Source organism: Papilio machaon, chromosome 4, assembly GCF_912999745.1.
Source record: "Papilio machaon chromosome 4, ilPapMach1.1, whole genome shotgun sequence".
Taxonomy (NCBI): Eukaryota; Metazoa; Arthropoda; class Insecta; order Lepidoptera; family Papilionidae; genus Papilio; species Papilio machaon.
The window spans coordinates 3,241,462-3,267,616 of NC_059989.1; the positions used below are offsets into that span (position 1 = coordinate 3,241,462).

General features: G+C 34.4%; 4 protein-coding genes across 5 annotated transcripts; 3 read left to right on the plus strand and 1 right to left on the minus strand.

Moving 5' to 3' along the window:
* The first annotated feature begins 1,480 nt into the window (after nt 1–1,480).
* LOC106718484 lies at nt 1,481–2,733 on the plus strand. The gene is made up of 2 exons (XM_014512573.2): nt 1,481–1,968; nt 2,123–2,733. The coding sequence occupies exons 1-2, from the start codon at nt 1,636–1,638 to the stop codon at nt 2,591–2,593; spliced, it is 804 nt and encodes a 267-aa protein (XP_014368059.2). The 5' UTR covers nt 1,481–1,635; the 3' UTR covers nt 2,594–2,733.
* A 2,035-nt stretch (nt 2,734–4,768) lies between these two features.
* Nucleotides 4,769–7,852, plus strand: LOC106718379 (tissue alpha-L-fucosidase-like). Its single transcript, XM_014512451.2, has 6 exons — nt 4,769–5,000; nt 5,088–5,226; nt 5,370–5,836; nt 6,180–6,320; nt 7,065–7,423; nt 7,757–7,852. The coding sequence occupies exons 1-6, from the start codon at nt 4,769–4,771 to the stop codon at nt 7,850–7,852; spliced, it is 1,434 nt and encodes a 477-aa protein (XP_014367937.2).
* A 1,196-nt stretch (nt 7,853–9,048) lies between these two features.
* Nucleotides 9,049–12,029, plus strand: LOC106718441 (tissue alpha-L-fucosidase-like). Its single transcript, XM_045686892.1, has 6 exons — nt 9,049–9,419; nt 9,503–9,641; nt 9,767–10,233; nt 10,621–10,761; nt 11,196–11,554; nt 11,899–12,029. The coding sequence occupies exons 1-6, from the start codon at nt 9,173–9,175 to the stop codon at nt 11,992–11,994; spliced, it is 1,449 nt and encodes a 482-aa protein (XP_045542848.1). The 5' UTR covers nt 9,049–9,172; the 3' UTR covers nt 11,995–12,029.
* A 4,051-nt stretch (nt 12,030–16,080) lies between these two features.
* Nucleotides 16,081–25,783, minus strand: LOC106718557 (TBC1 domain family member 9). 2 transcript variants are annotated; one of them, XM_014512683.2, is made up of 19 exons: nt 25,581–25,783; nt 25,315–25,481; nt 25,077–25,244; nt 24,713–24,803; nt 24,200–24,463; nt 23,578–23,842; nt 22,534–22,733; nt 21,270–21,393; nt 20,285–20,564; nt 19,829–20,022; nt 19,517–19,711; nt 19,282–19,431; nt 18,902–19,090; nt 18,614–18,793; nt 18,253–18,461; nt 17,995–18,119; nt 17,305–17,484; nt 16,749–16,870; nt 16,081–16,365 (listed from the first exon to the last, which is right to left on the minus strand). In XM_014512683.2, the coding sequence occupies exons 1-19, from the start codon at nt 25,622–25,624 to the stop codon at nt 16,135–16,137; spliced, it is 3,378 nt and encodes a 1,125-aa protein (XP_014368169.2). In that variant the 5' UTR covers nt 25,625–25,783; the 3' UTR covers nt 16,081–16,134. The 2 variants fall into 2 exon arrangements, with proteins under 2 accessions (XP_014368169.2, XP_014368168.2); XM_014512682.2 differs by having other exon boundaries at nt 21,270–21,405.
* Between the last annotated feature and the right edge of the window lie 372 nt (nt 25,784–26,155).

Genomic DNA, 26,155 nt, shown 5'->3' on the forward strand with positions numbered 1-26,155 from the left:
TGAAATAATACAGAAATATAGTTATAAAGCTTTTCAGATTTTCGAATAGTATACATTTTCACATGTATTGTCACACACATTGTCATCATAAGCGTTGCCAGAGGGGGTTAGGGAGAGGCAACTGCCCCCCCCTAGAGACTTGAAAAATGTAAACAAGATGTTAAAAATACTTTGAATACCATATTAACCCCTTCTAGACTTGATCTAGATTGTTGACTGGCGATGTCCATACAATTGTTTTGTGTTTCTGTACGAGTTTCTTTCATCAATGGAAACCCACGGTTAGACAGCAAATGAAATGAAATGCATGTTTATAAAATGAACTGATTGTTTTATATATTTGACTCAATTTTTAAGTTAATTTTAAGTTTTAATGTAATCCCGAACGCTACATTTTGTGTTCCTTTAACTTTTAATTGTTATATAACTTGGTTCCTCGTAATATTTAGAGCTGTATTTTCATAACGACTTGTGTCTGAGACAAGTGTATTAACGGATGAATTTTATGTTTATTTTTTATTTGTACATATTGTAAATAATGTATTATGTAGAGTATCACTTGTTTTATAATGTGATAGACTTCTCACATTGTAGCCTGTAAATAAATGACAATGATTTAGATTTGTCTTATTTCATTTAATATCAATAAAAAAAAACTTATCCTCCACTTATCACTAAACCTGACAAAGTGTTAACAAAATAGGTAGTTCATTCATACACAAGTTAAATTTCGATATAAATTTTATTACGATCTAACTGTCTCAAATAAATGACTAACTTCTATTTAATGTCTTTGTTAACTTGGCTACTACCATACAGTCCGATGAGTTACAGAGATTTATTAATGGTAACACTGCAGACATAGTAGACCTAGCAGGAGTATTTGCGACAAACGATTTCGTATCGTCATCGTCAATTATGACAAAATTTGTATGAGATGTTTGGTGTACCTACTTTAAGCCAGTTACCGCACTTCACGAATTATAACGATACGATGGCGATTGTCGCAAATATTCGTCCACAGGATAGATTTGGAATAGGTAATAAATAGTATAAGACCATGAATACACAGCCTTTTTCATGTCGGAAACTTGATCATGTAACCATCACTGAAGTACAAACCCAGAGTTGTGCGAAATAAGTATAGAAATACTATTGCTATTTCTGTTCCTTTTTTAAAGAGAGAGGGATGGCATTATTGTTCTAATACAGGTGTTACGATAGTGGGGATTTACGGTAATACAAAAACTCAAATTATTTTAATGTAACAAAAATAGATGGCGCTAAACCAAACAGCGATAAATGTAAACAGTCTAAATTTTTAATTTAACACTCCGTTTAAATAAGTTTAGTTATTAAAAAGTAATTTTGACTTAACGGTACAGTCGAGGACATTTTTAAATAAGTTATTCAGTTATAAAGCCACAATTATTATGACAACACTAGATCTGTCAACTAACAAATCAATGTGCGCGTCGCAACATCTTGCTCGACTGCAGGACTGCAGTATCGACAACATTGGCAAACGTTGTTTAGCAAACGATCTTACGATCGATCGTAAAGTTGTAAAGTGTTCATACGGTTTGTTAGGATTTGTGAATTTGTGGCTAACTTTATCGAATAATAAATCGTGCGATGGAGTGGGAGTGGACAAAAGACAAAACTTTGAAACTAATCGAGTTGTTACAAGTGAACGCAAGCCTATGGAACCCTTCACTATGTGACACTCGTAGAGAAAAACAGAAAAGAAAAGAAGAATTACGTGCTATTGCGGATATACTAGGAATATCTGTACCTGATACAACGAAAAAGATACAGCATTTAAGAACTCAGTACAATAGGGAATCTGCAAAAGAAGCTCGCGTTAATGCAGAGGATCCTAACGATAGATATGTCAGTAATTGGTATGCTTACGAATATCTCCATTTCATGAAAGACTCGAGTAAAGTTTACAAAATCCTACAGTCTGTGAGTATTACAGTATTCAGGTTATATTTTTTAAATTAATTTCTGCTTCTACTTGTAAACATTATTGTTCTAAATTTTAATTTTTATAGCAGAATAATCTTGCAACATAATGATTCTTTCTCGCATTTGAAACAAATGAATTTTTAAATTACAGGTGGAATTAACTGATACCATAGCTAGCCAGAATGAAACCACAGCAGCATTGACAGACTGCAAACTGTTTAATTTATCCCCGCCTCATAAAGTACCTAGAACTGAGATACTTCATCCAGTAAAGTCTGAGATTATCCATCAGTCAACACCTAGGGATAGAGATGAGTTTTCCGTGTTCGGAGAATATATAGCTAATGAGTTAAGATCTTTGAAAGGTGAGAAAAACTTACTTGTTGCTAAGAAAAAGATTCAAGATGTTATATTTGAAGTTAAAATGGGAATGATGAGCGAAGGAAGGGTGGAACAAACATCTACATGCACTGCATTTACTCATGCTAGTCCACCAAGTTCCCTGCACTCAAGCAAGTTGTATACAGCCCCAGTGATGTCAGCCCCACCAACTACAGGAATCAATGAAATAATTCTAAATGGGCCGTGCCACTATTCAAACTTTAAAGTTGACACACAATAGCAGTGTCCTCCACTTCCCAACGGGGAAGTGGACAAGAATGATAGTTTCACTATTGCAAATTAAGTGTGTAATGAAAAACTGTTGCTAGATTTTAAATAAACAAAAAATTGTGTAATCTGAATTTAAACTCAATTTTTTATAATGCAGTGAGTTAGTAACTTTTTTACTAAATAATATTTTAGATATATATTTGCAATAAACAATAAAAGGGGTTAATACTCATTTAAGTATATATTAGAGTCCTGGTAGTATAAAGTATGGGTATATTTTATATTTTGACCATTTGAAGTTGATAACAGATAAACAACATATTTTTAATGTAAACTGTAAATTTATATATTTATAAATGTATTTTTGTAAAATTTTTAATTAAACTGTTAGGGGGCGTCCATAAATTACGTGAGGTGTTTAAGGGGGGGAGGGGGTCGAGTCAAATCTCATCTAATCTTACGTTGGAGGGAGGGGGGGTCTCGGCAAATATCACGCAATTTTTTTTCTGATTGAAACAAAAAAAAAATTATACTATTTTGGTCCATTTAATCCAGATTGTACATGCTTAAGATTTAATCTTAAGCGTAATCGTAATACGATAAAGATCATTCACTAATTCGTTCAATAGAAAATAATTTCATTCATACTTCGACGTTATACATTTACTTACTGTCAAACCACCATATTTGTTTTATACACTGAGAGAAATTTTTATTTAACAGTAATAAAAAAGTTTATTTGGACTTGAAAAGAAAACTTAGTTAATAGTAATAAAATTATATTCCATGTGAATAAAATCATATGGACATGTTGGTTCCAATAGTCTCTCTTGAGACCGTGCATGATTCTCCATGGACTGAATTAGAGTAGATACTCTTTTTTAATCTAAGTAGTTACGATTTAAGTATTCTATTGTTAAATTTTTATTACACTTATAATTAAACTCTCAGCAACATTGATTACTAGTCATAACTAGTCGTAAATAAAAGCACGAAGCAAATTTGTTTTTTTCTTTTTACAATGACAATCCAACGCGTTTACGTAAGAAACTCACATTTTGAAAAATCTCACGTGAGATTGGGAGATGGGGGAGGGGGTTGAATAAAATCTCACGACATCTCACCAGGGGGGGAGGGAGGGGCAGAAAATTAAAAAAAACACCTCACGTAATTTATGGACGCCCCCTTAACGGTTATGATATAAAAATAGCATTATGTAACTACTAATATAGTCAGGAAATTATAACATTTATAAAAATCACCTTTTCTAAGTGTGTTTAAGAAAAGCTCATGTTAACAAAATGTAAAAGTACTTTGTACATAAACTATAATTAATTGAATAATAAAGTTCATTAAAATACTCAAGAATTGCATGTATATAATAAGCAAATTTATATTTTTTACAATTTTTGTACGATTTTAAATTACTAGTAGTAATATTTTATTTTATACAACTTTTGTTGGTTTTCTAATCATAATAGTCCTTGTATTATGCTATCCTGTTATTTTAATGTATGATCTATTTTTTTCTTTTTTTTTTATAAGAGCAAACGAGCAACGGGAACACCAAGGTGTTCATCGACGCCCATGGACATCTGCAATACCAGAGGAATCGCAAATGCGTTGCCGGCCTTTGATTTCTTTATTGTGTATTTTTAATTCATAAATCAGCTGAGATTCCTTTTATCTAGTCACATGACTTGTGTAATTATGTAAATTTGTAATATAATTATAATTATTTAAAATAAATAGTAATAACATTTTTAAATACAATTTGATTTACATATCGTACCTTTTATGATAACACAAGCACAACCAAGTTAAATTCGGCTGTATTTTTTTCCCGCCGGTCACCACTGCATTTCAACTGTTGGATCAAAGATTAACCAAAATGTATATAAACTTCTTGGAGTCGTCACTAACGTAAATACATCCCAATTTACTTTTTCTTCGATATTTTCTTCGTTAATTAAAAATTAAGGAATTTAGCACACGCAACTATCACATTCACAGGACCCTTTTTTGTATGATTTTGTCCGTTGTGTTCGAAACAAATGATTTTGTGTTAGACAATCTTGAACGCATCTTACTCGTACCTATGTTTGAGTTTTGACATACTCGTATACTCTTTGTATTATTTAATGGCGCAACATCAAATAGGCATTTATTGTGATTTTATTCAACGATGATTTTCTTGTTTATATTTATTATCTATTTAGTAGGTTTTAGTTCTGCAGTTGAAAATGATACAATTGTTCTTAAAAGTAAGCAATGCAAGAAATTCGAACCATACTGGGCAAACTTAGACACGAGAATATTACCTCAGTGGTACGACGAAGCAAAAATTGGTATTTTCGTACATTGGGGTATTTATTCAGTGCCCGGGTTTTCTGAATGGTTCTGGAATAACTGGGAAGGTAAAAAAATAGATCTATCATCATCAGATCTTTTCTTGAATTTATTTAAAACTAACGAACCAATGACATTCGTTTTGATACTTTTAGAAAAAGAAATGGTGATTCAGAAATTCATGAAAAATTACTTTGCACCAGGGTTCACTTATCAAGATTTTGCTCCTATGTTCAAAGCGGAATTTTTTGATCCTAACCAATGGGCTCATTTATTCATGAAAGCAGGTGTAAGGTAACAATGCTTTTAAATTACCCACTAGTAAATACGAGGGTATTGGTGGAATATAAATTTCGTACAAAGTGACAAGCACAACGTAAAAAAAAAAAATTCAAGAAAACAACAATAAATTTGAACCAAATAATCTTATCCTGCAGATACGTTGTGTTAACTAGTAAACATCATGATGGTTTCTGCTTGTTCCCATCGCAACGTTCATTCAGCTGGAACTCTTGTGAAGTCGGTCCTAAACTGGACGTAGTTTCTGAACTATCGAATGCAGTTAAAAAAGTGGGCTTGAAATTTGGTATATATCATTCTCTTTTTGAGTGGTTCAATCCAATGTATAAAGAGGACAAGAAAAATAATTTTAAAACACTGTATTATCCTAATATGAAACTGTGGCCGGAATTAAAACAGCTGGTTAATGATTACAAGCCATCATTGCTGTGGGCTGATGGTGATTGGGAGGCGTATGAAACATACTGGAGGTCGACTGACTTCCTTGCCTGGCTGTACAATGAGAGTCCGGTGAAGGAGGAGATTGTAGTGAATGATAGATGGGGTAAAGGCACTTCTTGTAAGCATGGCGACTTCTACAATTGTCACGACCATTATAACCCAGGTAAGCACTTAGGTATTAGTCTTTTCAAATATCTTATCGGCCCGAGGCCATCGGCGCGCAGCGCAGTGCCCGCTACCCCTAAAATTGTGTTGTGCATAGTTACTCGCGTGTAATTAAGAGCCGCCAAGATATCTGAAAACAATTATAACAGTTATTATAGCATTGCCTACTACATTTTCGGATACCTCTAGAGATTTTATATTTTATATATAAATTAAGGTATTTATAAATATAAGTAATGTCCAAACTTATTTTATTTGTTTTTATTAAACTAAGAATTTCAATTGTAGGGAAGGAAATATAGTTAATTTTATAATGATTTAATGAGTAAGCCTAATTTTAGGTAAACTACAACCCCACAAGTGGGAAAATGCTTTCACAGTGGACAAGAAATCGTGGGGCTTTCGTAAAACGATGAATTCGAACGACACTATGAGTATGAAGGAAATATTGCACGAAATCGTTACCAGTGTCAGCTGCGGAGGTAATTTTTGCCTATCTTTAGTTTAGTTTAAATTTTCAGGTTTTACATTTATAGGTATGCTAAATTTTAATTGTCGACGGTGCATACAATATCCAAGTATATTGTAACGTAACTACTACGGGTCGAAGTTTCAGGAAAGGAACTTCTTTATATGTTGTTACAGTGGTACTGACTTTCCATTGACAAAACAGGTACACGAAACATTTTGTTGTCTCTGTTTTTTGAATAGAGAAAGACAGGGATACCAATATGATGTTTCGTTAATAGAAACTCATTTTTAAATCTTACATATATTTTAAATGCGAATATTTGGATGGATGGATGTTTGTTTGAAGGTATCTCGATGAAATTTGGCATAGATGTAGATGATAGTCTGAAAGAACACATATGCTTATTAAATTTTATTCAGTTTTATTTTATTTAAATTCCACGCGGACCGAGTCGCGTGCGACAGCTATTATAAGGTGACAACCAAGCAAGCGGCCACCTGATTTCATAAGCCACTGCAGATGCGTTGTCTACTTTATCAAATTCACTTCCCTTTCTCATCCTTTCCTTATAAGAATATTGTGGGAAGGGAAAATGGACTAAAACGACCACACGTCATTGTAATGAGCCGGCCCATTCGTGCAACAGATTTTATTGTTGCGGGCATCTACCACTAAGTCTGACCGAAGTATAACCGTCTGAACTCTCATATCGACAAAGCAACATTCTTGTATACTGTAAAAAATGTATTTTCAGGAAATGTCCTAATAAACGTAGGTCCAACGCAATATGGAACAATACCACCGATATTCCAAGATAGACTCCTAAAGTTAGGTAATTGGCTCGAGATAAACGGCAAGGCAATATACGGTACATCACCTTGGCATAATCAGAACGACGCTATAAATTCTGACGTGTGGTATACATGTCAAAAGACCCCTTACAATGCCCTACATCCGACCGCAAAACCACTAATTACCGATACAATTTCTGGAATATTCGCCATCTTTCTTTCATGGCCTCTTAGCAACAGATTAATATTAAAAGATGTGACTGGTTACATTCAGACTTCTGTTTACGAGATTAAGCTATTAGGCAATGATGGTGACTTATCTGTGAGTATTTAAAAGAACTTACCACTTACTCCCTTACTTATCGTTTGTTCAATTATTTAAGCAGCTCTTAGCGTTAGTGTGAGTTTTTTAAAAATTATCGACTAATCGTGGGTTTCTAAGACTAAAATTATCGTTTAAAACATATTGTTATCTCTGTTTTACCAAAGATAAAGACAGAGATGACGATACGTTTTATACAGAGTTTTTGTTCTCAGAAACCAATGGTAATTGCGGCAGATAGACATCTTTATCCTACCCGAATAGTTTGGTACAAATTACCTCTTTTTTGGTACGGAATTTTTTCTTTCTGATAGATGTACATATTCCTTGCAGAGTGAAATTAAAAACGGTATAACATACGTCAAACTTCCAGATAAAGCGACGGTCGTCGTCGAATATGTATGGGTACTACGATTTACGCCTAAGTAAAAAGCAGGTGAACTGCGCTAAATGAAAACAAAACAATTTAGAAATGATATGAGTTATTAGATTAGATTACTTTTATTAACTTTTAATTTTTAAATTATTTTCATAATTGTATGTAAGTAACTTTTCTAGCATTTGCAACTAATGCATGAATGCGTAAAGTTTATTATTCGCTTCGAAATGTAAGTGAAATCTATACATTTAATTAAAATTGCAGTGTCTGTATGTAATGTTGAAAAAAAACATATTTCCTTATAACTGAAATCCAATTTTTATAAATATTTGTCTGCCTGTCTGTCTGTTTGTTCCGAATAATATCCGGAACGCCTGGATTGATTTTGACGGTAAAGAGCTGACGCATGCAAATATATAATATTAAAGGCTATTAGATTGTTATATTTACTGATCAACTAATTGACATAAATAATTATCAAATACGTGTTCAATGATCACTTAACTCTAATTTTAAGTGTTGTGAAGTGCACTTAAAAATGTTTATTTAGTGTCATAACTTCAGGCAATTTTTAGGCCATTGATATTTATAATAGTCATAAAGTTAACTTTAATATATGTACCGGACTTATGAGGAAATTGTGTCGCTGTGTATATAAACATATTAAACAAGTTGACATCTTTGTACGATAACAATTGGTCTGCTGTGAGTAACTACATACGATAACATACTATTATTGACTTCGTATCCACATTGTGTGGTGGCCGGTCAAGCGTCTTTTAATGTCCAGAGTTTGTAGACGAATGGTATATTAAAAAGTGATAGTTGTCGGAGGATTTTTGAATATAGCATTTCTTAATTTGGTGCATGATTATTGTCAAGTGTAAAGAAGTGTAAAAAAAGGTAAATATATTAATTTTAAACGACTCTATACTTTTTTATTCGAACTAATTTAGTTGAAGTAGTGTTTAATTATTATTTAAACAGCAACTGCTTTGACTAAAAATAGGTAGAGGGTAATACTTTACATTTAATACGACAATTGTATTACCACGTTTAAATTGTATGGCGGTTCGTGGTTAGCTGCATCATAACGTTGATGGTTGCCATGTGAGCCATTGGGGTGTGTCCCACCGATACTGAAAATTGATTTTTTTGTATCTTGTGCGAAATTACGCGCCGCCATAAATTTTGAATAGCAATATACATACTCACGATTCTACATTTACAAGTGTGCATTCATATTCGTCGGTCAGCGGTCTCGCATGATCTTTAAATTGCTCTAATATCCTTCTACGTTGTTAGTCAATTTGTGACTACCATTATGTACTTTCAACTTGACTAAGTTTTTTTTTTAATATTTCAGAATCATGAAGCTAATTATATTATGTATTCTTGTGCTATATTCGGTTGTTAGTAGTTATAGTAAATTAGAAAGTGGTGAATCCCGCCATATTAGTGGTCATCGCGTGTCAAAGAAATATTCGCCGGATTGGAAGGATCTGGATACAAGACCTTTGCCCCATTGGTACGATGATGCGAAAATAGGTATCTTCCTGCACTGGGGAGTTTATTCAGTTGTCGGTTTCTCTGAATGGTTCTGGAGTAACTGGAAAGGTAAGTCTTCTTAGTTATACTATTTTCGACTATTCCATTCCACATACTGTTTGATATATTGTAGCCAAATACTATGTTTTTAGGTGGTGATAAAAAAATAATCAAATTCATGAAAGAACATTACCCTCCGGACTTTACATATCAAGACTTCGCGCCGATGTTCAAAGCAGAGTTCTTTGACCCTAGCGAGTGGGCAGATTTATTTTTAAAATCTGGAGCTAGGTGAACGTCATTTGCTAAGCTTTGCTTCTAGATTTTGATTTTTCTTAGCGTTTCTTTAATTTAATTTTTTCTCCTAAGCTATACCTAGATCGGTATAGATAAAAGAATGTAAATGTTATTTTCAGATACATTGTCCTGACGAGTAAACATCATGATGGGTTCACAATGTTCCCTTCACATCGTTCCTATAGTTGGAATTCCTATGATGTTGGCCCAAAACGGGACATAGTCGGTGAACTGTCTACCGCCGTTAGAGCCGCTGGACTAAAGTTCGGAGTTTATCATTCATTGTACGAATGGTTCAATCCGATATATGAAGCCGATAAGAAAAATAACTTTACCACACGATATTACGCTGAAACAAAACTTTGGCCCGATTTGAAACAACTAATCAATGATTACAAGCCATCAGTCCTTTGGTCTGATGGTGATTGGGAGACGTACGATACATATTGGAAGTCTACTGACTTTCTCGCCTGGCTGTACAACGAAAGCCCTGTTAGGGATGAGATTGTAGTGAACGATAGATGGGGTATAGGAATTCCTTGTAAACATGGCGACTTCTACAATTGTGCGGATCGGTATAATCCTGGTAAGTGCTTACATGCAAGATTTGAACCAATGTATAGAACTTTATTTATTGTTTTTTTTACGTGACAGAGACTTGATTCGAGAATGAAATAACGATCGTTTTTTGTATTAAAATTTATCCAGGGGACGCTGCCGAGCTTAAAGTATACCAACAATCTCTTACTAATTATGGCATAATTGACGATGACGATACGAACGCGATTATCAAAAATATTCGTGCTAGGTCCACTGATTGAAACGGCTTTAACAATTTTGAAATCAAACGATTTTAAATTCTTTCGGGTTTTTAAATTAATTATATTTTTGATTGCTGTTTAAGCTTCTCCGTAATTATCTGCTCGATGCGACTAGTAATTATTTTTTTTGGTTAAAATGTTTATTCTGTTAGGTTCCCTTCAGAACCACAAGTGGGAGAATGCGTTCACAGTGGATAGCCGGTCGTGGGGCTTCCGTAAGCCGATGACCCTCAATGACACCCTCTCCACCAAGCAGCTGCTTTACCAAGTCGTGTCTACTATCAGTTGTGGAGGTGATTTTTGAATTTGCTTCAATAGATTAATTCGTTTTCTACATTTTTTTTATATCATAAGGTGGCAAACGAGCAAACGGCCACCTGGATTCACCACAATAGCGAGGCGACCGTTTCCCATAGACATCCGCAAATGCAGATGCTTTGCCTACCTTTAATCAACGGAGAAAAGGACGCACAGAAAGAGGATATTTCTCCTTCCTATGCGTGCTATCTTCCGCCAAATCCACTTCCCCTTCCCATCCTTTCCTATTAAGAAAGGATGGGAAGGGAAAGATAACTAAAATTAGGCCTCCGGTACCACACTCGCCAGACGAAACGCGGGATCCCCTTCACGCCTGTCTTCTGTGTGGTCGTGATATTGCATATTTTATTTTGTCTTAATAACTTCATAGCCTATATTTTTCATTCTTTCAACATCATCTATATTCCAGGGAATGTTCTAATAAATGTTGGTCCAACACAAGATGGCACCATATCACCAATATTCCAAGAAAGACTCCTAGATCTCGGTAGTTGGTTAAAAATAAACGGTGAAGCAATATACAGTACTTCTCCTTGGTTACATCAAAATGACTCTCTTAACCAAGACGTGTGGTATACTTGCCGGAAAGCTAAGCATAGCCATCGTCATCCCACCGCGATACCAAAAGAAACTGATAATGTTACAGCCGTTTACGCAATATTCCTTAATTGGCCAACTACAAATATTTTACTTGTAAAGGATCTTTCTACTTATCTACATAATGGTGTTTATAAAATCGAGCTCTTGGGCAACGAAGGTCTTATAAATGTAAGTAATTTAGGTTAAGTGTGAGATTTAATTTTTATCGGTTATTGTTTATTTCTTATATGCCTTTTAAATGAAACGTTATCTTAAGAACACTTTATACGGTTTTTGCAATCGTAAAAAGCAGTTGGTATTTTATAGTTTACGAAATATTTTTTATAATACAATAGGGGCGAGGAAAATTATTAAGATTTGATTTATTATTAGTGTAATTTGTGTATTTAGAAATGTGCATGAGTTTTTTTATGATACTTGTCAAAATAACTTCATTTTTTTCTTATAAAGAGAGAAGTTAATGACTGTTATTTGTGTCCTTTTTATTTTCATTAATATATATTTTTTTGCAGTGGAATATCAAAAATGGTGTGACCAGTATCGAACTTCCCGACAAGGCTAAAGTACGTTCACAAAATGCATGGACATTGAAGATGAGTTTTAAATAATAATCAACTTGTATTGTTAAATAAATATTTAAATAATTAAAGATTGTTTTAATTTAATCAAATCTTTGCGCTCTTAAGCCAAATAAGGTGGACATATAAAAATTCCTTTATATGTTGTCGGCTCTTTACTTCGCAGTGCGAAGTAAAGAGCTACACATAAAATTGTATACTTCGTATAGACTCGTGCGAAGTAGGGATTGCAATCCGGAAAAACGGATCCGGTAATCCGGCGGATCCGGCATCATTTAATGGTTACCGGATCCGGTACCAATATACCGGATCCGAAAACCGGATCCGGTGCTAGCAGTTTGTGGGAAAATAATATAGCTGTTGCATGAGTAGGTACTTTAAATGCGTTGTGCGTATATATTTGCAGCTCTATTAGAAGTCGTTTAGCTGATGACACAATTAACAATATTTGTTTTCTACGATCTTATTTTCAAAATCAATATTGATTTTCTTTTAATACTTATATTTTTTAACAATTATTACTTAAAATAATTATTTATCGTAAGTTGATTAAACTAAAGAGTTCTAAACTCATTATTGTGATAATTTTTGCCATTCATTCGTTAGGCAGATTCATCAAATCATGATGGTATCTGTTATAATCATAAATACCTATAAGACTTGTTTGTTAGCATTCTCAAATACTTTAATAATGATTTTGATCTCATTTCAGTTAATTACGTAAGGTTAATTGTATCTATTAGATATTACAGTTACTTGATAATTAATATTGTTACTTATAAATTGATCTATCTGTGAAAGTGAAATCTAGAAAGACTAAGCTACTCGTTACGTCGTAAAATTATTACTAGTTACCTACACTACTAAATTTTAATTGTTTTCTTGTTGACTATTTGTCTTAACATTGGTTAAGAAATAAAGTCGATTTTATATATTTGTGATTTATTTTTAATAAACTACCTACATATAAGTGCAGTGACACTTGATTAACTTACTTATTTTGTACTAAAAAGCGAAAATCATCTTGATTTAATCAATCCGGTCGGATCCGGTCGGATCCGGCCGGATTGATGGGAATCCGGTCGTATCCGGCCGGACTGAAAATGACGCCGGATTGCAATCCCTAGTAGCGGGGTATAGCCGGAAGCTAGGTTATTTATTAATCTGTGCCGCTAAGATATTTGAAAAGAACATTACAAATGATAACCAAATTAGAATTCATTGAAAGTAAAACTAGATTTTATTATGCGATTACTAACAGTTAAAAACTGGTATAGACAAATTATTCTAACTTGTTTTGTTGCGTATCAAAAAGGATGCTAAAGGATAGTTTTAAAGTAAATAAAATACGATAAAATTTTCAAACAAACATGTATTTATTAGGTTGTATTTGCGTAGTTTTTTATTAATATTTTACTGCCGAAGCACGAATACAAAAAACCTAGATATTTCAGTTTTTATATGTACTTATGGCCGTTAACCTAGCGATTACATTATCAATTATAAGGTAAATAAAGTTAATTGTGCAATTGAACGATACACAATAATATTGTAGGCGTAAACATTGATTATTTATAAATGATAAATATTACACAGATGTAACAAGTTTTAAAAACAGTCATCTGATGTTATTCACTTTAATATACAATAAGATTTTATATTATTTGTGAAAATAATTTTTTTTTTTATAAAAAACTGAAAATATATTTTTTTCTTTACCACTGTATTGACTCGACAGGTATGTTTATATTATAAAAGGTAATGGTTTATTTTTCAAAGATAAAAACTAAAATGAACTTCCATGTTTAATGTAAACTTAACTATGATATATCAAAGCTTGAACTGTGACATATAGTTAACACAATATAAAATTTTCTTGTAACGCATACTCAATATTAAATTTTTTACAGTACTTCAATAAGTTTCCACTAGTGAAACATCTATATAATTTTTTTTTGTGGTGGCAATCGAGCAAGCGACATGATTTCGTTGAAAGAAATCATGTCGCTTGTTGCTGTTGTTGCTATGTATTTCACATATTGTTATCTCTATTTGTTCAAAGAGAATGTAAAGGATAACAATATGTGTGGCAAACACGGACATCTGGTCCGGTGATAGGGGCGCTACTATCGCGCTAAGTCCTGTCATAAAATATATAAAACCTACTTAGACAGAGAAAATGCCATAAAAGAAAAAAAATACAAAATAGCTACAGTACGACAAAAAACCTAGTGAAACTAGACTGTGGTGGCGCAAGCGAGCTGTCATAGCGACTTATGCCAACCGGAGATATACAACAGAGAAATGAAGTTATCAAAGGTCGAGGTGAAATGTTAAACAAAGTAACAAATAACTTATGTAACTTATGTTACGTCTACTGATAATAACCAATATATACAAGTGCGGTATCTACGCCTCACAATACATATACAGCATATAAAAATAAACATGCAATCTTAATTTGGGGATATATAAAAATATATTATCGAGTGCGCAATGTATGATGTTCATTCTAAAGATTATTATATTTTTCGTAAGCTCTCGCGATTTAAACACTATCATAAGATAGACATACTATATCTTTCTACATATAGTCTAGTGAATTTTGTCAATTTGTCACCGCTAACATCAATTTTTTTTAGCTTTATTACTAGGAATATATTTGTCATACATATATGTAATTTAATTTTGTTACGAAACAGAAAAGAATACGTATTGATTTTATATAGTCATAGTATGTAATATGAAAGCGTGTAAGCAGTATATACAAAATATTTTCGTAAGCACCATTGATTTACGCGAAGCCCTATGACGAGGAATGCTTGAGTTTATATGAAGATATATCTTGAACATTTTTTACTAATTTTAGTAATTAATGATTATAACTTGTAACATAACTGTAATGTTAAAAAAAATTAAGAAAGCTATAGAAAAAAAAATGTTAGATTTTTCTTAAAATCAACAAACTGAAATTAGAATGTAAGCTTTTGAAGTACATATAAATATATGAATAATTTCACACTTGTGGTAAAACTATTTTTTTTTTATAATACATTTATTTCTTAAAGTAAATTTATTGCTCAAGGCTTTTTATTGAATACACATATATTAAATAGGGTTACAAACTTTTTTTATATATATATAGCGAATTTATACATTGGTTATAATAAAGTTTATTTTAATAGCATTTAACCTAAAAATATTCATGTAAAATGCTTAGATAAATTAATTATAGACATGTAGTAACTTTATTTAAAGAAAATAATTAACTTCAAATGGCAATTCCTAAAGGTATTATAAATTCTGATATTGATTTATATAAGTTTTAATTTGAATCCAAAACAATATTGCATAGTTATTTGTGTATATGCAAACTGTTATATACTTTATAATTTAATTCAATTTTTTTTAATACCAAAATCAAAATCATACATTCGATTCCATGAAAAGAAACACTTTAAATTAACCTAAAAACATACGCATTATCTAAATACAATGTGTGTACAATAACAGTGTAACGTAATCCGATGACGTCATAATGTGCTTGAACAATGACCACAATAGTTTAAGCTTTGTAATAAGGGAACATATTATAAAGGCGCGGGCGAGGAGGTGAAAGGTAAGAGGGAAGGGGGGGGGTATTCAATTCAACGCGACTATCACGTGATTGTGCACGCTTTGTACGTCTACTTATAAAACTAATATGGCTTAATTATAACCTAAATAACTTTAAAGGAATTGTTTTAAATTCAAAAAGTTTTCATTCACAATTGGAATGTATCATTTTGTTTGTAGAAATTGAGAAAGTTCAGAATTTCATTACGTGTACGTTATTTATTCCGAAACACATGATTTTTATTTAAGATTGTTTAATACAAAGATATAGTTTATAAGTAAATTAAATATAAAAATTAAAAAAAAATAAAGCAAAGGATTAGGAAGGATTTAATAATCCATATTTTTTAAAAATAACATTCGTTGTAAACATTTTTTGTTTATGGTTTAAATAAAAAACAAATTTTTTTATTGTACAAAAACTTACACATGAGTGAAATCTATTTGGATTGATATCAAAAAGTGTTTTAATCAAAAACAGGACGAAATTTAATTTGTCACAATATAAAGAAAAACTTAAAGTATCAAGATTAGTTGATCAAGTATCAAAACAAGTTAAGATATAGATTGTGAACGATCTCGTTGTCGCAACGCTTCCAATTGAGGCAACAAAGGGAATTGCCTGTTAAAGAACTCCTCCAACAGAGGTTCTGTGAGCATCGTCGCCAGGAACTGCTCCAGGGTTATGAACCATTCGCTCTCAGCAGAAGGTTCATTTTCCTTTGACGGTGACATCTGAGCGGATGATGTTCCCTCATCTACTGTTTGGTTACCGTTTGGATCCAGCTATACAAAATTGTACAAACACTTTACAAATACCAGAATATCGGATTATTTAAAAAAAACCTGCATAAAAAAACTCAGGCAAAATGTAATAAAAAGTAACCAAAAAAAATACAGACGAATTGATAACTTCCTTTTTTTTTGAAGTCGGCTAAAAATTTCTTTCAGTTTGTCTAACATGAATAATTGTGAAATAAGTGTGTAAAAATATAAGTGTATAATTTTACACACTTATTTCACTCTTCCCTTACGCCCTCTATCGGATGTTAAGTACACCAAAAAACTCATTGACATAATCACAAAAATTCGTTTTTAGCTTACAAAAGATATACTTTTGATTTTCAATTAGAACTTTTTATATGATATAGTATATATAAATGCGGTACCTTGACTACCTGCGGCTGGTTGGAGCAGGCGGCGAGGTAGAGGCTGTCCTGTGACACCTCGCGGTCCAGCGCCGGCCGCTGCTGCAGCTGCGACAGCTCCCCCAGCTGCAGCAGCAGAGTGCCTGCAGCACAACACATCACTACTGTATGATGTCTACTCTCAGCAAGAGATATTTCAAATAATTATTATGAGATAAGAGTAGTGTTTAACAATGGTAGAGACCAGCAACAACACTATCTGTTGCAAAAAATGAGCCGAGTCGTCACCACACAGAAGACAAGAAGTGAAAGTCTTCACGTACAATATAAAATTTTAGAAATTTTAGTCCTCTTCCCTTTTCCACCCTTCTCTTATGAGAGGTGAGAAGGAGAGGTGGATTTGGCAAAGGACCCATAGGGGATAAATCCTCTTTCTGTACGACCCCTCATCTCTCGATTAAAAGTAGACAACACGACAGCCAATGCATCCAATAATATTGATTAAATTAAGTGTTTGTGTGTGCTTGTTCGTTTACCATCTTTTGAGATAAGAAAGCGAGCACGTGTTGTATCATACCAGCTCTGGCGACGGCCTCGTACAGCGGTGCGCTGTGTTCAGTGAGACCGTGCAGCGCGGCCAGCAGACGCAGCAGGTGTGCTCGGGGCAGCGCTGGCGGAGCGCAAGGAGGACTGGAAGGTGTGCCAGGCGTTGTCAGACCTACCAGCGCACACGCACGCACAGCACCCGCCTCCGTATCTGATACGAAGGTAATATTTGAAACATCTACTCTTTCATTTCCTACCCTTTTCTGATGATTAAAGAATAGAAAAGCTGATTGGATTTAACAGAGGAGGGGACGCATAAGGAGGGAAAATATTCTTTTTTAATTAATAGCATGTTAATAGTGGTAGAACTCGCAACAACATTTGTTAAGTTGAAGCAATTCTGCGTACAGTCTCATGAGTGTGGTGCCGGAGGCCTAATTTTAGTTCATGTTCCCTTTCAATCCTTCTTATTAGGAAAGGATGGGAAGGAGAAGTGGATTTGACGGAGGAGGGGACGCATAAGACGAGGATATATAATCTTTATGTGCGTCCTCTCCTCTGTCCATTAAAGGTAGGCAACGTATCTGCAATCGCGGATATCTATCGACAGCGGTCGCTTCGCTATTTCGGCGAATCCAGATATCCGCTTGCTCGTTTGCTACCTTATAAAAAATCAACAAAAATCAATTGTAAGTGTAAATATAAACAATGATAAATGTACCGGATTGTGTGTACGCGCTGTCAGTGGACTTGTCCATGTATGTGGCGTCTCCGCACACCTGACTGATGGAGCGCTGCAGCCCGCCCGGAGTACCCGCAACCTCAGGGCTCGGAGGACTGTCCACACTACACAATAATTATTATATAATCCATACATCCATACATATTAATAAAATTGAAGTGTCTGTATGTAAAATCGAAAAAATATATATTTCACGCGCTGTATTCTAAAAACATTGAACAAGTTAGTTGATCGTACTTGTCAAAGAAGGAGATGGCGTCAGCGGCGAGCTCCTCTCCGGTGTCGGTGTAGTGCGAGGGCAGCAGGTCCAGCGCACTGAGCAGTGGCGGCGCGTGCGCACAGTACAGCGCCCTCAGCCGCCGCTGCGCATCTGCGCGCGCGCTCAGACCCAGCGCCACGCTCAGTCCGCGCGCGCTCACCACACCGTCGTCATCGTGGTCCACCAACTGCATCAAATTCATCTCGCGAATCACAAGATGATTTAAAAAATCCGACTCGAAGGACCATTTTTTACAAATTAAATCATACAATTCCAATGAAATGCTTGCTATGAAAACGCAATAAAAATACCCACATTCAATGTTTATTCGAGAAATACCTTAAACATTCTAGCAGTGATAGCATCGGCGTACTCTCCCCTGGCCCAGGGCGAGAGGGCAGTGAAGAGAGTCTTGAACTGGGAATAGTCCAGCCTGTAAGCCTCGTACGGTGCCTCCAGACGCTCGCACGGCACTCTCTTCGCCCAGAACAACTCCTCGCGGATTACACTCAGAAGTTCCTGGAGAAGATTCACATATTTAAGTAACCATCACCATTATATAAAGTTATACTGCAACATGTTTCATCAGATCGTGCGCTATAGTTAGATCATTCCATATGTACCAACCTGCAGCTCGTTGTGGTCGAGCAGCCGGTCGTGCTGCAGCGCACGCAGCGTGTTCTTCTCGAGACTGTCCTCTAGTTGCCGCACGACACGCAGACGATGTTTGAGACGGAGATGCTCTATGCACTCGCTGCTCACCGCCGCGCCGTAAGACCGGTACGACTGGTACACCAACTCTTGGATCTTTATGGTCTATCAATAGAAAACACAACACTTTATCAAAATGACCGAATACCATTGACCGAAACGTTGGTCTTTTTTGTTTGTCATCTATCTTATTATCTATGAAAATAAAGAAAAATAACTTGGTCCTTCAAGCAGGACACCACAGTTTTGTATTGACAGTTCATGTACAAATATTATATTAACCTTAAAGTTGTTACCTTATCAGCAGTCCTAGGCTCAGTGGAAAGCGCCATGGCCTCTTCGTTGTAGATACCCTCAAGGTATTCGCTGAGCACCTGCATCGCCTGCCCGTCCTCCGCGCACTTCAGCAGCTTGTCGCGGTTGATGTCCAGAATTGTCAGAGTCACCTTCAAACAAGAAAAAAACCTTTATGTCCTAACCGAATCCAGTGATATCGTATAAATTTAGATTACTGTTTAAAGTAGGAGGTACCTGGAATATAACTTTAGCGCCGTCATAGAAGAAGCAGTCCATGACATTGACGGCGCACTCGTACGGCATGACGCTGATGAAGAGCGTCAGGAACCAGGAGAGCGAGATCATCTTCATCATGCCCAGCTCGTCCAGCTTGGCGTGCAGCTCCGGGAGGTGACTCTTCGTCAGGTCGTCCAGCACGCCTTGATCCACCTTCGAGGATAAACTTAATATCATTTAATATATTTCCAATCCTTAACTAGACCAGAACCAGATCACGATTGACTGTAAAGAAATATTAGAAAAATAAAATGATAATTTCATACATACCAGAGCACCAACGACCCTTGTATTATAATAATCAGGCAGTAGAGTTTCGCATATAGTGGCCAGCAGCCAGAATGCCTGCTCCTCGGGGCAGTAGATCAGCAGGACAGACGCCACGATGTTCATCGCCTGACAGTAGCCGATGGTGGGGTTCTTGAGTGCGTACGCACAGAGCACACGACGTAGCGCTGATATACCTGAAAAAAAACAAATATTGTCTATGTCTCGCATATATGAGTGACTATATTAGGCAATGAACACATCCACTATAAAATCTGTAATCTTTAAATCCTAATTAACTATCAAAATATCTATCATCTCTCGTGTTTGTAGCCGAAAATGTAACCTCAAATTATTAATGTCGATTAAACAATGTAAAGATTAATTAACTAGATTTTCATAAGCATAAAAACTTTTTTTTTAACTAACTATTAATCACTAAGTAGTAAAACTACCTACCAACATCATTTTGGAACGCAGGATGTTCAGGTAGCGATCTATGCAAATCCCTTTCGATCTCATCATTAGCTTGATTCTTAGAGGACAGAGCCTCATTAACAAGTTTCGTGTACAGGCCTTTATTCTGCACTTTCTGTAGAATGGAACCGGAGAAAACGCTCCACAACTCGCCTCGCAGGGACTCCGGTATACCATTGACTACAAGTTCACTGCCAGCTGTTGTTTGATACATGCTTACGCCACGACCTACTTCCGCCATATGATCCTCCCATTGTTTTTCCTACAAAAACACTCCTATTTAATACTACACTGAGAACTTTACTTGCGTAGCGTTTGTTTACTAGAAAATAACTGAAGTGAAAGACAAACATCATTCTTTATTTCCTAAGGAATTGAGTATGATTAAATAAATAAAAGAAAATAATTTGGTCTAAAAGCAAAAGAAAACTAAAGTTTATTATTGCACTAGCTGTCTCCTTCGACTCCGTCCGCGCGGAATTAAAAAAAATCTTAATGAGTAGTCTATGTGTTCTTTCAGACTAAGCACTATGTCAAATTTCATCGAGATCCATGCAGTCGTTCTGGAGGTACCTTCAAACAAACATCCATCCATCCATCTATTTAGACATTTGCATATATAATCTTAATCTTACTATATTAGTGATATTATAAATGCGGATGTTTGGATGGATGGATGGATGTTTGTTTGAAGGTATCACCGGAACGACTTAAATTTGGGATAGATGTAAAACATAATCTGGAAGAACACAGACTACTAGTTAAGTTTTTTTAATTGCGCGCGGTCGGAGTCGCAGGCAACAGATAGTATTAAGTGAGATTATTATGTTCTTTCGTAATTCCTACAAGCCATCGAAAATTTACGGTTGTTTCCGATTATCAGTTCTGCAGTTCCCCCCCCCCCCCCCCCCCGAAAATCTTAGTATTCTGGTAGACTTACAAGAGTAAACATAAAACAATCGTATACCTTCTTCTGTTGTATTTGTTTAATGGTGGCTGTTTGATGCGTCTTGAACAACGTCATTAGAGGTGGTTGAGGTGCCCAGTCCGGTCCCTCTTCGTTCTTCTCTTGAACTCTAGTCGCCTTCTCCCTATATAAATCACTGACCATTCACGAAATTTAAATAATAATACAAAAATATAATAGATTCATGCCATTTGTTAATCTCCCATGCTGACAGCCGCTGATTAACTTCCAATGATGATGAGTTAAATGTGATGATGCGTATTTCTTTACAACTCGTTTGCATTGAATTTATAAAATCTAAATGTAGGTAGATGTGATTGAGATTATGGAAAATAATCACAGTCCACAAATAAAATATTTTCTACTAAACGATTAGACTATTTTTGTCCAATTATATACAAATTATCTTCGACTATAAACAAATATCTATTATCAGTTAAATGGCAAATGTCATACAGATGCTATTAGTAACAAAGCAGAGCAAAGCGAGTATGGCTAAAGTTACAGTCAGAGTAAAATTTGTAAACTCTTCGTTAATACATCTGGAAAACAACACTCATATAAATATTACATTGTTAGTAAGTTTCAAATTATCCATACACATACAATTTTTCATGTTTTTTAAATTTACTAACTAACCATTCCATTTACGCTGACATTCGAAAGGATTCGAACCCACGACTGCGTCTAATCATTACGCTATTGACACTCTTTTGTATAATAAAACAAATAACCTACTCATTATAATGTTACGCAATTCGACCGATATATTAACTGCAATTTATAATTTGTACCTAAAATGATGAATTATGTAACTTATTGATCGATAGATGCAAACAATGTAATGCAAATTAAATTATCGTTGTGATAAATGTTTTGTTGTTAATTATTACACATTACTCGTACATTTGCTCTTTAATATCGAAAAAAAACATAAATTTTATCCGAACCAATGTTAGTACATTCTTCTGTTTTGTTACTAACCCCTATTTACCTAATCTCGTTTTATTTATTCTTTTGTTTCAATGTAAACATAAAAAAGGCAATGTAGAAAAATTATTCGATTTACCGTTGGTTTCTGAGACCAACATTTCTGTCGTTGTCATTATTTTTGATAAAACTGAGATAAAAATATGTTTTAAACGGGAATTTTGGTCTCAGAAACCCACGATTAATGAAGTTAATTCTATAAATAAGTATACCATGCACCACACATCAGACAAGGAACAACTTAACCGGGCAACTATCTCAGACATAAACTTACTTGGGCAATTTAGCGAGCAGTTCAGATATCTTGTGTACGAGGAAGTCTCTATCAGATATATTGCCGAAAAGAAAGCTGGTGTGGTGTGCGGTCGTGATGAGAATACTGCCGGAGTCAGAACTACCCGCACCCCCGGAATCAGCACGTTCTACTTGGTGAACATTCCGCAGTGGTATGGTCAACCTGACCAGATGTCTCACCTAGAGAATTATTTCCTTTAAGTTAACAGTAAAATCACACAGGTTCCAGTAACGTTGTTGTTCCAATTCCAGGACTAAGGATTTTATGATATTTATAATATTTTTCATGATATAGTAAATGAGTCAAAAATTGTAACCATGTATAGTTTTGTTCATTCACAGATTTATGAAAAGATATGATAAATATTATCAAAACAGTGCTACATATTAACGGTGCGTGTGCTTGTTTTAAAAAAAATATTGTCAGATTAGAGGAAACATCATTTTTGATTGAACTGAGAGTTACATCTCTGATATATTTTTCTTGAGGCAATATACTAATCTAATCTCATTGCATTATTTGGTCAAAAACATTATAGTTTTTGTAAGTACTGGTTGTATATTTTTTCACACAAGGCCACATAATCCACATCATTATGGACTAAGTGAGGTGAAGCGTGTGAAGGAAGAGTAATTGAATATAAGACGTCAATAATTCATGATAACAATAGAGTAATGTGCGGTACGAAGCGCACAGCACGCGCCTGCCTCGCCGTGACTCATAAAGCAAATGGACATTGCACGACTAAATGTGTCAGGACCACGAACATTTAGCTTTGTATTGTTATAGTAAATCTAAATAATAGGAACATAAAATCGAAATAGGTTCTATATATAATACAAAACCCTACTTAACACTGCCTTATAAATACTATATAACTAAAAAGAAGAAAATTATCAAAGTTACACTATGGTAATATCTACTATATCATTATTATATCTAAATTAATAAATAATATCAGCAATATCAGCCATAAATAATATATCTAAATTAATTATGGTGACAAGTGATAGTAGCACTTACCCGACTATCGAAGCATATGAAATTCTGCGAGAGATATAATCTGCCCCAATTATATCTTTTATTATATGGTGTCCACAATGTACATTCTTCACTACCATCCAGTTTCTCAGTGTGAGGTAGACGAAACCGTAGTGTGTACAGATTCGATTGCTTCCTAGCGTCCAAATCTCGCTTGAGGAATGAAGGCTTCTTTGGTACATTCTTACTCAACTTTGTGAGTAAATCTTTATCCATGTTAAAGCTGCCAGATTTGTCGTCGATTAACCTTCGAAAAGTTAGGACATATTTAAGTTTGCATTGAACCTTTTTTTACCTTATAATTAACATTACTAATATAATAAATGCCAATGTTTACATGGATGTTTGCTTGAAGATATGTTGGGAACAGCTGCATAGATTTCAAAAAAATTGACACAGAACTTGGGCATAGTCTGGAAGAACACAGAAGAAACTACTAATTAAGTTTTGTGTAATTCCATCCGGACGGAGTCAAGGGTGACAGCTAGTCAAACATAAATACTAATCGAAACATCTAATAAAGACAAGGGAGTAATGTTATAACAAGATAAGCTTTTTTACAACCATGACCAATATGAAAAATGTTACACCTAAAGATACTTACTGTTTCATAGCTATATTAGCTAGTTGCTGCATTAGAGCAAAAGTTTCCGCCTTCTTCAAAAACATTGTGAAATAGTGTTCCCCATCTCTTGTTACTATTTTGATTGAATCCGGAAACAATATGCTATTGGTCTTTGCTAGTTCAGTGACATCCGCCCATCTGATCTTAAGAGTTGTCTTCTTTCCAAATATATATGAATAAAAGCACATATAGTGTACTGACAAATATAACCATCCTTGTCGAGGCATTTTACCTTTCCAATAACTGTTAAGGAAAATAATACATATTAATATACAGCCTTAAATTGGGTAAATGTTTAATTTTATTATGAGGTGAAATAATTTAACGCTGGGCCGCATTTGTTCTGATTTTTTTTACTTTGATGGAAAGATAGCTGATGCACCAGCTATATTATAGGCTACTTTTTAAAAATTCTGTGCTGCTGAAGTTGTGGTGACCACTTATTGTTAGATAAATGAAATGAATAAAACTTTTTCCCCATTTTATACATACCTGCAAGAATAGTAACACACCAGTTTTTCATCTTTTGGCATTGCAAATCTTTGGTGAAATTCATAATCAACATTTTTGTATGTATCTTCATCTAGTAAGTTGGAAATAATATTACATTAATACAGATTCATTAATATTTAACATCAAATAATATTATATAAAAAAAATGAATCTCTATTTCCCTTGATCATTGCATCATGCTTGAATGGATGGAACAATATCGTTATTTTTTGTTATGTTTGTTGTTCTAAGAAGGTTCTTATGAAAGTTAAAATTATGAAAGTTGAGTCTGTTAGTATTTTTATATTGGTACTTTTTAATTTGAAAATACACTTGATTAGACAATGGTCTCATTTCACATTACCTTCTGTTAAATTCTCCTGTTCAGTAGCAATAATAGAGTTAATTTTACAGCATACAAATTCTGTAATCTCTTCTTCAGTGTCAAAGGAATGCAAGGTAGGGCTTACATTATCAAACAACCATTGCCAGTCTTGTCGGATTTCTTTCTCTGTCAAGGCTGTGGCTATAACTGAAGCAAAAAAGGCAAGTCTTATATCAACTTTTTGAGGTCACATAGAAAAATAGTGAACTTTAATCACCATAATATATTTCAGAATTAGGAGTTTGATGCAGTATCCTATAAGGTGCTGGTTTTGTATCCCAGACGCTATCAAGTGTGCCCACTAGAAGCGAAGACAGTCCTTTCGATTTGCCATGGCCCTTTCTTCTTTGAAGAACAAAGTATAAGGTTGTCTCATCACAGTCCCTGTATATTCATAGAAACAATAATTATAAACTGTAGTATAAAAATACTTTTATCGTATTCAAGACAAAAGATAAGCAAATAGTCAGGTAAATAAATTACCACAGCGCAGTTTTTATGAAGACTTCTTGCGGTTTAACCCACATAATTACAGATTTCTAAAATATGAATTGCATACAAAGATATTCATTCCCGTGTGATTATGACTTCTGCATAGTCGTTCAAATTAATCTAACAAATTTAACAAAACAATCACAGAAAACAACACTGAAGAGCGATTTGATTAAAATTTGACAATGACATAACTCCGATCCGACATCAGTTCAGTATGACATCATACAAAAATTAAAAATTATGACAATGGTATTGCCCTATTTCAGCAGTGGACGAATCCAGGGTCATAATGATGATGATGATGATGATTGCCCTATTGCTCAATATTGACTAAACTCTTGACAGGACTTTTTAAACGCGAGCATTTCCCATTCGCCTCTGACAAATAAAAGCGAGCGAGGAGCGAGGTATTGAGCAGTACAAAATCAGTTGCATTCATCTCACATTGCATTTTATTATTTTAGTAAAAAAGGCTGATATGTAAACTGCTAAACGTTTAGCAGTTTGTATATTAGTTTACAATCGGGCTTCGTCAAAATACAAATAAAAATAGAACGATGAAA